General features: G+C 46.9%; 1 protein-coding gene across 7 annotated transcripts in view; it reads right to left on the reverse strand.

Moving 5' to 3' along the window:
- Nucleotides 1–8,957: 8,957 nt before the first annotated feature.
- Nucleotides 8,958–12,099, reverse strand: part of TDP1 (tyrosyl-DNA phosphodiesterase 1) — a 73,818-nt gene continuing 70,676 nt past the window's right edge. For 6 of the 7 annotated variants that reach the window (XR_004525005.2, XM_033850734.2, XM_033850737.2 and 3 more), the window contains one exon: nucleotides 8,958–9,297. Coding sequence is in view for 3 of the 7 variants with exons in the window: in XM_033850737.2 (XP_033706628.1) it covers nucleotides 9,224–9,297 (74 nt within the window). In the remaining 4 variants the exon portion in view is untranslated. The remainder of the gene's footprint in view (nucleotides 9,298–12,099) is intronic. The other variant, XR_012329873.1, reaches the window with a different exon arrangement.

Genomic DNA, 12,099 nt, shown 5'->3' on the forward strand with positions numbered 1-12,099 from the left:
TTTGTGGCAAGTAGCTAATTTTTCAGAAGGCATGGGTTTTATTTTTTACACTTGAGTTAACCATTCTCTAAATGCCCCAGGGAGAGACTGCCAGTTTGGTACTTACCAAGAATCGTTCCAATTTACATTGAGGGAGTTCTTACCAGTGCTTAGGAGCTCCATTTCATTTGATTCTTACAACAATCCCACAAGGCAGGAAGGATAGCTATTAGCCCCACATAACAGATGAGAAAATGAAGACTCAGAGGCATCACATGACTTGCCTAAGGTCTCATGGCGGGAGGGAGCAGAGCTGGGGCTAGACAATTCTAATGAAGAGTGAGTCACTGCTCAGGCTTTGGTAAAACCTCAAGTCAGCACCCAGGTGACCATCTGTCTTCATTCAGAGTGGGTGAACTAGCAAACCTGGGAAAGAATGCGTTTTAGATTGTAACCCTGAACCCACTCACACAAATTGAAACAAAAATAACCTTACTTGGGGCTTCCCTGGTGGGGCAATGGTTGAGAGTCCGCCTGCCGATGCAGGGGACACGGGTTCGTGCACCGGTCCGGGAAGATCCCACATGCCGCGGAGCGGCCGGGCCCGTGAGCCATGGCCTCTGGGCCTGCGCGTCCGCAGCCTGTGCTCCGCAACGGGAGAGGCCACAACGGTGAGAGGCCCGCGTACCAAAAAGAAAAAGAAAGAAAGAAAAAAATAATAACCTTACTTTGTGCTACACACAGATAATTTCTACTATCTTTCATTTAAAAGTGCTGGTCATGACACCCTAAACTGATTCATGATTCACTAAAGGGTTGTGACCCGAAGTTTGAAAAATCACTGCTTTAGAACACTCAAGTTACAAGGGTTCACTTATATAACCAGCTTTTGAGAAACTTGGATTTTAAAATTTCCTTCTTGGTTTCCTTTTGCTTTTATTTATTTATTTATTTTAAAATTGAAGTATAGTTGATTTACAATGTTAATTACTGCTATACAGCAAAGTGATTCAGTTACACATATATATTTTTAAAATATTCTTTTCCATTATGGTTTATCATAGGATACTGAATATAGTTCTCTGTGCTATACAGTAGGACCTTGTTGTTTACCCATCCTATATATACTAGCTTACATCTGCTGACCCCAACCTCCCAATCCATTCCTCCCCCAACCCCCTCCCCCTTGGCAACCACTAGTCTGTTCTCTATGTCCGTGATTCTGTTTCTGTTTCACAGATAGGTTCATTTGTGTCATATTTTAGATTCCACATATAAGTGATATCATATGGTATTTGTCTTTCTCTTTCTGACTGATTTCACTTAGTATGATAATCTCTAGTTGCATCTTTTACTTTTAAACAAAATCTGCATGCTTGCACACATTATTTAAGAACAAGGTATAAAGAAGGTTCCTCTGGCACAATATTAATACTTCACCTAGAGATACTTCTTGTTCTGGATTGGCCCTCAGGCATCTTCCACTTGTCTTTGGTGAACTCTGCACCTGCCCCCTCCTCAGCAGGGGCAGGCTCTGATCTGGAGTGCTTGCATCATGGATGGACACATGACTCAACCTGACCAATCGGACGTGTCAGGGGACTTTGGCCAGCGCAGTTGGGAAAGAAGTATTTTGTTTTCTCTGAAATGACTAGCCGGATATAATATGGGATCCTGGAGCGTGCGGTGGTGGTGAGGGAGTGGGAATTTCAGCCTCCAGGTGGAGAGCGCTTGATTGAGAATGATGTCCAGATTCTGGAAAGCAGAGCTGAGACTTGAAGGTAGACTGGGTTACATTATGATCCTCTGACATTTGCTAGACTCGTGTTAGAAGTCTCTTTCATTGCTTAAGCCTAACTAATCTGGTTTCTGTAACTATAAAAGCATCCTGACTAATGTAGTCTTTCGTAAAAATATTAATAAAGTATTATTAAATAACAAATATTTACAGAGGCTTTTAAATTTTAGTAATGTCAATTATCTGAAGAAAACAAAATCAGCATTCAGCTGTCATAATGTTAATTTCTAAAGAACCTATGAACACAGAGCCACCCAGATCACGCACAGTGGCATCACCTGTGTCCTTGGGGCCACAAAGGGACACACACTAGTTCTGTGACCTTGAACCTTACTTTTTCCCTCTTATAAAATGAGGTATAACCTGCCCTACGTGTGATGATGTATATAAAGTTACCTACTATCATAACCCATAATAAGTTCCCTACGGATGCAATTTCTCTTTTGCCTTTCCCTTCTGAGAGTCTCTTTGTGCGTATTAAGAAAACTGGCCATTGCAATGGGGCTCTCTGAAAACCTTGCTACAAAGGGAACAGGAGAAACTGAGCCAAGTGCCTTCGACCGATTAACATTAATCAGACTGCAGTTTCAGTAGAGCTTCTGGTAGACCTAGAGAGAATAAAGTGTAACTTATACACAGCAGTTGGATTCTGCGCTGAGAGACCTGCTTGGAACTCTGTTGTAAAAACTGGGCTACTAATCGTACCCAGACTTGCAATGCTTTGGCTCTGTGACTACTCGTCACCCCTCCTTAAATATATGAGGTGCCCTCATTTCAACACATCCCTGCTCCCCACTTCCTGGGCTGCCTCTTGCCCTCCCCCCTCCGGCATCCTCTACGCCGCCAGTTTTCTGTGCTTTAGATCTACTGAGTCAGTGGAAACGCCAGGTTTCAGAGAACTGAAGAGAACACACTCAACAAGGCAAAGTTTTCAGCCATCGATGTTCTCTCTTGAAAGGAACCGGCTCCACTGCCGGGTTCTGGCTTTAACACTGCAGTGGCTCAGCCTTGCACGCTAAGGCGGCATTTAGTGGCTGATTTTGTGCACTGCCAGCGGGTTCTGTCCCACCAACCGTGCACTGTTACAGTGTCTGAAAGTGCACCTGTTTTTGTAGCTACAGCTACAAATCATGAATGGGAGCCCTGCTCCTTGACTGGAGCATTGGCCACACCTGCTGCCCGGCTCCTCCCAGCAGTCCTGCCTGGGTTCAAATCCCAGGTTTGCCCCTTGCCAGCTGTGTGACTCTCTCTGGACAAATCATCTTAGTTTCCCCATGTGTAACATGGGGATAATAATAATGCCTCCTTGATCAGGTTCTTATGAAGATTCAGTTAGTTAATATGCATAAGTCACAGAACAGCAGCCGGGACACAGCAAGTACTCAGTACTTGTGGGTCAGTGTTACTCCTCAGGGATCGGTGGACAGAGACGAGGCTCAGAGGTGGTCCCTGCCTCTACGCTGCTCTGTTGGCATCTCCCAGGAGCCCCTTTTCTGGCCTCATCTTTTGTTTCTGTCTGTGAATCCTACTATGTAAGCAACGGCCACTTAAGACATATAACTTACTAGTTGATAGAAATTCAGTAAGAAATTGTACAGTTTTGTTTGTAGTACTTTTGTCCTGCATATTGCTTGAAATAAGTGGGCTACTAAACTTAGCAAACTCGGCAAAGATTTAATCATAATGGGATGTGACCTGTGCATAACACGTGTTAGCACATAATCAAAAGAATTTTAGATTTAATTCCATACAATTGTTAAGCTAATTTATTTCTGCCAGTCACTGAGTTCCTGTACAGACTTCTGTCATTATACTTTATCATTAAAATTAGTATCATTCAGGCATCAACACAATTGCTACATTTTACGAATGTAAAAAAAGAATGCCTACCTAACCTTTTTCTTTGACATATTCAGTCAAAAGCAAGTATTCTCAAGGAATTCTCGAGGATGGGGTTAGTTAAAGCTCTAACTCTACAGTAAGGCGGGGGGGACTCAAAATGTCTTAAGATTTGAATCAAACACTTAGATCACCCAAAAGTGGTTTCACAATGGATCAAATGATGTTAGACATTGTTTCTTAGAAAGTGAATTTTTACTCTCAGGTGGGAAAAAAAGTTCCAACAAGGGCTTCCCTGGTGGCGCAGTGGTTGAGAGTCCGCCTGCCGATGCAGGGGACACGGGTTTGTGCCCCGGTCCGGGAGGATCCCACGTGCTGCGGAGCTGCTGGGCCCGTGAGCCATGGCCGCTGAGCCTGCACGTCCAGAGCCTGTGCTCCGCAACGGGAGAAGCCACAGCAGTGTGAGGCCCGTGTACCGCAAAAAAAAAAAAAAAAAGTTGCAACAAAATCAAATCTAAGATCCTCATTTTAAGCATACTGAATCTGATGCAGAAACCATGTTCATTTGAAAAGTCATGTGATATTAATAATTTCTATTAAGGACAACTGTATAACTTCCACACAAGAAAACTTCCATACCAGGAAAGTGAGGCTTGGTGCTGCTGCTCACTGTGGGATCTTATGGATGTTATTTAAGAGAAGATGGGGAGGAAGTGGAGAAAAGGGAACCCTCCTGCACTGCTGGTGGGAATGTAACTTGATACAGCCACTACAGAGAAGAGTATGGAGGGTCCTTAAAAAACTAAAAATAGAGCTACCATATGACCCAGCAATCCCACTACTGGGCATATACCCTGAGAAAACCGTAACTCAAAAAGAGTCTTGTACCACAATGTTCATTGCAGCTCTATTTACAATAGACAGGACATGGAAGCAACCTAAATGTTCATCAGCAGATGAATGGATAAAGAAGGTGTGGCACATATATACAATGCAATGTTACTCAGCCATAAAAAGGAATGAAATTGAGTGATTTGTAGTGAGGTGGATGGACCTAGAGTCTGTCATACAGAGTGAAGTAAGTCAGAAAGAGAAAAGTACCATATGCTAACGGACGTGTATGGAATCTAAAAAAGAGGTACTGATGAACCTAGTGGCAGGGCAGGAATAAAGACTCAGATGTAGAGAACGGACTTGAGGACACAGGGCAGGGGGAAGGGGAAGCTGGGACGAAGTGAGAGAGTGGCATGGACATATATACACTACCAAATGTAAAATGGTTGGCTAGTGGGAAGCAGCCGCATAGCACAGGGAGATCAACTCGATGCTTTGTGATGACCTAGAAGGGTGAGGCAGGGAGGGGATACAGGGATATATGTATACGTATAGCTGATTCACTTTGTTGCACAGCAGAAACTAACACAACATTGTAAAACAATTATATTCCAATAAAGATAAAAAAAAAAGAGAGAAGGCTGATGTGAGGATTAAACAAGCACTTAAGTACAGGAGTTGAAACATAGGAAGAAGTCAGGGAACATCAGCTATTACATTATGTAGAAAAATAGTCTCCAAATCAGTGAACTTCTAAGGCTGATTTTTATCAACTATGGTTAAAACTAGGCCTCCTTTCCCAGGAGTATGAGGATAAAACATAATTTAAAAATCCCATCTCCCTCCCTCCCCCAAGAAAGAAGCTGGTGGCAGATCATTCCTCTCTTCACCAGAGAGTACCAGAGAAGTGAGGGGACATGGAATCCTCCTGCCTAAATGCCAAGTGACTTCCTTTAAGTCACCAAGTGTCAGGGATGACAATTTCCTGCCTCCAAAAGTTTGGGGAGGGTCTCTTAAATGCTTAAGCATTTAGAATACTGTTGAAATTCATTGTCCAATATGAAAATCTCATTTAGATTTTTGGCTACATGTCCATCTCTGTAAAAGGATGCTAGGTAAGATTTCAAAAGAACAAGATAAAACTTTTTAAGAAAAAGAGGCAGAGGTTCCTTTCGTCCACATGCAGAGAAACTCCTTACTCAGCAGATGAGTCTCCTGTATCGGGCAGCTTGCGAAGAAGAGGGTGGATTCTTTTATACGGAAGTTTGCCCTCAGCAGGTATAAAGTCACTGGATAAGTGATTCCATGAGATCTGAAAGGAAGGAAGGAGGTGGGGAAAAAGGATAAAAAGTGGCACGCAGCTACGGCAGACAGAGGGAGGCGAGGGTTTCCTGAGTTGGGGAGAAATAACTGTTGAACCCCAACCTGAGAATAACAGAAGTGGTTTCCTCAAACATTAACAAGTGTTTGGACTTCCCTGGTGGTCCAGTGGCTAAGACTCCGGGCTCCCAATGCAGGCGGCCCGGATTTGATCCCTGATCAGGGAACTAGATCCCTCATGCTGCAATGAAGATCCCCTGTGCCGCAACTAAGACCCAGCGCAGCCAAATAACTAAACAAATATTAAAAAAAAAATTAACAGGCGTTGATGATGCTTTTTTGTAGCACTTTGGGTAATTTAGCCAGTCACATTAATAAAAGGACCAGATGGGGTTGAACCTCTTGTTTTGCTGAACCTCATGGGATTTAATCAATCCCATGTTGATTACTCTTGAGGCATTACTTTATTTTCCACATGTGCTATCAACTGTGCCCAGAGAGCTCGTGGTACTGACCTGCTACTACGCTGGCCTGGCCTAGCCCTGCCTCGCTGAGCCCATGCTGACCAGGGCAAGGGCCACAGGAGGCAGCTCTCCGGGGTTGGGCCTGCACACCCACTGGGTACATGCCCCTTGACCTTGGACCTCCCCTAACTGTACCTTGATGTACCTAACCAGCCCATCCTACAGAGATTGTCTCAGCTTCCAGAAGGGCACTCTGGGTCCCTGCTGGGTCTAGGGTGCCGCTCCAAGTGTGGCTGTGGACCAGGCCAGCCTGTGATGAGTACAGAAAGTAAAAGTGAGCATTTAGAAACTTTCTGAGCAATCTGACAGTGCTGTGACATCCAAGCACCTGATCCTGTATCCTATAAAAGTATCTGTCCACAGTGGATTGGGGGAAAATGGTCCATCTCCTCGGCTACTGTCCACCACACTGCCCGGGAGCCTGGGCCCCCTGGAAGTACAGAACAGGCTCTGGATGCTGCCGGACCTGGGTTCAAACACTGGTGAGAGCACCTTCTAGAAGTGTGACCTTGGACAAGCACTTCACCTGTCTGAGTCCAGGTTTCCTTATCAGGAAAATGAGGATAAGCCTAATGACTCAAGGGTGTCCCCTGTACAGTCCCCACTCTGTGCAGGTACTTTCATGTCCTAACTCACTGGACAGTCTCAATGAGCCTCTGCAACGGGAATGATTATTACCCCACCCCTATCTTACAGGTGAGGGGACCAAGGCACAGAGAAGTGGTGGCAGAACTGGGATTCAAAGCCCAGCAGCCTGACTCCAGTTCTGGGCTCCGACCCACTTTGCAGTCATGTGGATCAGATGAGCCACATACCCGAGTCTGCTATCCTTTGACTGGCTGGGCCTGGGCCCCGAGCAGCCCAGGCTTCCTGGGTCCCACCCAGAGCTGGCCGAATACTTGCGGCGGTTGTGATGCTCCCCTGCTGCCTGGAGGCTGGCACTCCCCCCATGCCCACCCAGGACGGACCTCTGTGCTGGTGGGAATCACAGGTCTTTGATGGCAGTCCCCTGGACACCCAGCTCAGACTCCTGGGCTCCCGCTCTGGGCCGGCCCCACCGCTACTACCAGTCCAGGGCACCTTCCCTGTTGCCTTCCAAGGCAGCTGGGCTCATGTGATACAGGGTTTGAATGCCCCTGAAGTAGAAGGCAGGGTGTGAAAAGGATTAAGCCTAACTTTTCTTACCAGTGGAAGAAACTGGTTAAACGAATTCAGTGGCTTTTCAACTTTATGTTTTTTTTTTTTAAAATATATGCACATGTATTTTATTTACTTATTATTATTTTTTTTTTGCGGTACGCGGACCTCTCACTGTTGTGGCATCTCCCGTTGCGGAGCACAGGCTCCGGACGCGCAGGCTCAGTGGCCATGGCTCACGGGCCCAGCCGCTCCGCGGCATGTGGGATCTTCCCAGACCAGGGCGCGAACCCATGTCCCCTGTATTGGCAGGCGGAATCTCAACCACTGCACCACCAGGGAAGCCCCAACTTTATGTTTTTAAGCAGAATGCAAAACAAAAAACCACCCAGATAGTATCCTTTAGAGAACCCAATATATAAAAGTGGTGAAGGAAGGCTCCTCTGATCAGGGAAGGAGAAGGGAGGAGCCCCCGTCCCTAACCCACCCCAGCAGCTTTCTGATGTGAACATCCTCGGCCTCTGAGGAACAGTCTGGAAAACTAGTATCTTAAAAAAATCTTTCAAAATTAACATTGGGGCTTCCCTGGTGGCGCAGTGGTTGAGAGTCCGCCTGCCGATGCAGCGGACATGGGTTCATGCCCCGGTCCGGGAAGATCCCACGTGCCGCGGAGCAGCTGGGCCCATGAGCCATGGCCGCTGGGCCTGCGCGTCCAGAGCCTGTGCTCCGCAACGGGAGAGGCCACAACAGTGAGAGGCCCGCGTACTGCAAAAAAACAAAAGAAAAAAAAACCCCAAACAAAACAAAATTAACATTGAACTCTATTTTAAATTCTACGATGAAGGAGCTGATGACAACCTGGAAATGAGCCTCACGCAGAAGAAAAAACGAGAAGGCTCTAAGTCATCTGAGGAGAGCGCGATCCTGCGTGTGAAGGGCACAGACACAAAGCAGGAAGATGCTCGTTGCTCTGACCCAGGCAGCTGGGGTCTGGGGGACGTCCTGAACCTTTCTGGGCCTCAGTTCCCTCACTTGTGAATTAAAGGCACCCAATCAGTTCACCTTTCAGGGGCTCTTCTGAGTGAAATACTTGTGTGCTTTTTTATGATCCTGCGAGCTGTCTTTTGTGGACATTTCTGGGGATGGAGGAGACACCGTGCACTGTGGAGAATGGGTGAGGGGAGGGCAGGTGGTCCTTGAGTGGGAGGGAAGCCAGCACGGCCGGGGGCAGGGGGCATGAAACGTCGTCTAAAGCTGCAGGGTGACGACGGTCAACAGGGCCCATGGCGTCAGGGTAGCCGCACCAGCCGACACACCCCAGACTCCCTCCAGCAACCCCGAGACACACTAAGAAAGCTGAGAGAGGGCTGGGTGAGAGGTCACGTTCCTGCTCTGAGCAGTTCCAGCTGAATCCAGAGCACCTCTCCTGACAGAGCACAACTGACACAAGTCAACCTTCAATTCACAAGCGCCGACACCGCCGCGAAAAGTCCTCATCATTAGGAAGATCATTTTACACCTATATATTCTTTTAACGTGGTGAAGTTTAATAGCTTTCATTCCAAAGCATAGAAAAGGGAATTAAGAAAATATATAATTTTTTAAAGTGAGAATGTTAACAATGGCCATTAAAAGGGTAACCAACATCTGTGTCTGAAATCTCGACTTTTGCAAAGAGTTTTGTAGGGGGGCAGATAAAACATTAAGAAAAGTGAACACCCAGTGCAAACAAGAACATCCAATGATTGGGGTTCAATGCCTTACACGTCAACTTCACAGTACTTTACTGCTCTCAGGAGGGAACCCACATGTTCCCGTGTGTATCTGGTGCTTTGACATAAGGAATGTTCCAAATCCAAGGCCGATCTGGGGGAAAAAAAATTACATAAGTATAATACTGATTTAAATAGGATTACAGAAAATTCACCCACCTGGCAGGATAAAACTACTCATGGGCCGGAGTCTACAAATCATGAAGAGCCTTTTCTGAATCAAGCCCCGACGAGAGCCCTTACAGGTAAGAGCTTGTAGTAAAGGTTCATGTTAAGACACGGGTGAGTGAATATGGGAGCAGGCTGAAGCCCGGGGTGAGTGCTGGCTTGCCACTTACGTTGACAAGTCACTTCACCTCTCTGAGCCTCAGTTTCCTTATGTGTATCTAAGTCGTGGAGCTGTCAGGAGGATTAAATGAAATAAACCCGTGTAGTGCACAAGACGCAGTGTTGCACACAGAGAGAATGTAACAAATGAGGGCAGCTCATTTTCTTCTTTTAAGAACCTGGAGAAACCAACAGTGACAATGGGTACAGTCAAAGGCCATTTTTCTGCTCTGAGCAGCTGGTCACGGTCGCACAGAACCAAGTGGCCCAGCGTCACATCCCTGAAATGGTTTTGTTCTGTAACTTAAGGCTAGTGATTGATAAGGCAGAAAGGTCTCTGTATAATGACCGTAGACCCATGTTGAGAAAAGCAACAAGCCTTGGAATGGTACAACAGAAAGGTGACCTAGGCTCAAATCCTGCCTTCATCCTTCTCTGCAGCCTGAGGAAGGCATGTGGATTTTGGCCTCAGGTTCCCTGTCTCTGAAATGGGAAGTAATGACATTAGCAACCTCCCAGGATTATTGTGAAGCATGAATGAGAGAACATCTGTGAAAGTTCCTGGCATGTTGTAGGTGCTCAATGTGTGAACTTTTCTTCCTTTTAACTGATGTTTCACAAATTGAAAAACTTGGAACAAATCTCTTTTACCACACATGGCTGCCAGAGTCAAACCGTTTCAAAAAGAACCATCATAATATGGGTAGGGTGTAGGGACTTCCCTGGTGGCGCAGTGGTTAACAATCAGGGGACACGGGTTCAAGCCCTGGTCCGGGAAGATCCCACATGCCGCGGAGCAACAAAGCCCGTGTGCCACAACTACTGAGCCTGCGCTCTAGAGCCCGTGAGCCACAACTACTGAGCCAGTGCACCACAACTACTGAAGCCCGAGCACCTAGAGCCCCTGCTCTGAGAAGCCACCGCAATGAGATGCCCAAGCACCACAACGAAGAGTAGCCCCTGCTCTCAACAACTAGAGAAAGCCCACGGGCAGCAACGGAGACCGAATGCAGCCAAAAATAAATTATTTAATTAAAAAAATATATGGGTAGGGTATAAATACACTGCAAGGATTAAAAATAACCCCCCATACTATTGTTCTGAGAAATACAGAAAGATGGAAGGGCTGCATGCTTATAGTAAGCTGGCCACTTGGCAGGTCAGCTGAGATGGACCATCCCACTGCAGCAGCTGCTCGCCGGCACCGCCCGAAGCCCTGGGGGAGGGTTTCTCCTTTTCTTGAACAGAGGCAGATGGTACCTTGGAGGCCGACCCGGCAAACAATGGTATCTGTTGCTCCTTCCACCCAGCCTCGCTGTTTGTTTTGAATAATCACAGGGCAAGTATGCAAATGGCAGCTCCCAGCAGGAAGTGCAGGAAAAGAATGCCAAAGATGGCAACAAGTTATCAGAACCCTGTTCTCTCCCCTTTGGCCTTGAGATGGTTTGAAAGCATGAAACCACACTTTCTGGTAATTAAGTTTCTTAAGAGGTAAGGGACTAGCAGGGCTGGCAACTTGACTCCGCGGCTACTCACTGGCCTTAAGAAAGCACCCACTCTCTTCCATTGGAAACACCATCTTCTGTGGCTGGACTTCCCCTTATTTACCTCTTTCCCTGCAAACTGCTCTGTTGGGCAATGTCTGCTCTGCTTCATCCCCCAGGCAGAAGACCCCCAATCCTTGCTATATGAATAGCCATTAGAGAGATTCTTCACCAGTGCAGATCTGTGACACAGACATTTGCCAGTGAGGCTGTAACTTAAAGACCACCACTGCATTTACAGTGGACCCTTGAACAACTTGGGTTTGAACAGTGAGGGTCCACTTATATGCGATTTTTTTCAATAAATACACACTAGACGATCAGTGGTTGGTTGAATCTGGGGATGTGGAACTGCAGGTACGGATGGCTCACCATGGGGCTTGAGTATCTGTGGATTCTGGGATCCAAGGTGGGACCTTGACCAATCCCTGGCAGATACCAAGGGATGACTATTCCTTTCCCTCAAATTTAGCCAACGATGACCAAGCGAGGATCTGGAAACCACGCTCCTGGCAAATCCCCGAGGCTCTGCTTTATAAATGAGCAAATGTCTGCACCTCCCGGGCAGAGCCTCTCCACGCCAGCTGCAAGGCCTTCCACTACCGTGGGGGAAGGCCACAGAAAGGCCAAGAGGAAGGCGAAAAGAGGGGGGTTATGATTCTGTTGTGCCTTTTTACCCATTACTACTGGAAATCAGCCATTACCACTCACTGGCTCAGATGAAGGCCTGTTTTAGGCAATCCTCCTAAACTGTCCCGTGAGAGAACAACTTGCCTCACATGATACAGTCGCATGTGTATGTGAAATACTTGGTAGTGCTGGTTAGATGCCTGGTACTCCGCTAGCCAAACATGAAGGCCTCTCAAGTTTACGGTCCAGGGGGCAGCAGACAAGCAGGCACGCCCTGCTGCTGGGACGCTGAACCCCACTGTGTCTGTGCAGCAGCTCCCTGACTGGGCTGATGTGGGAATTGCTGGCATGTTTTTCTGGGACCCACCCCTGGAGAGCTCGTTTCAGTAGGTCTG

This window comes from Tursiops truncatus, chromosome 2 (genome assembly GCF_011762595.2).
Source record: "Tursiops truncatus isolate mTurTru1 chromosome 2, mTurTru1.mat.Y, whole genome shotgun sequence".
NCBI classification, from domain to species: domain Eukaryota; kingdom Metazoa; phylum Chordata; class Mammalia; order Artiodactyla; family Delphinidae; genus Tursiops; species Tursiops truncatus.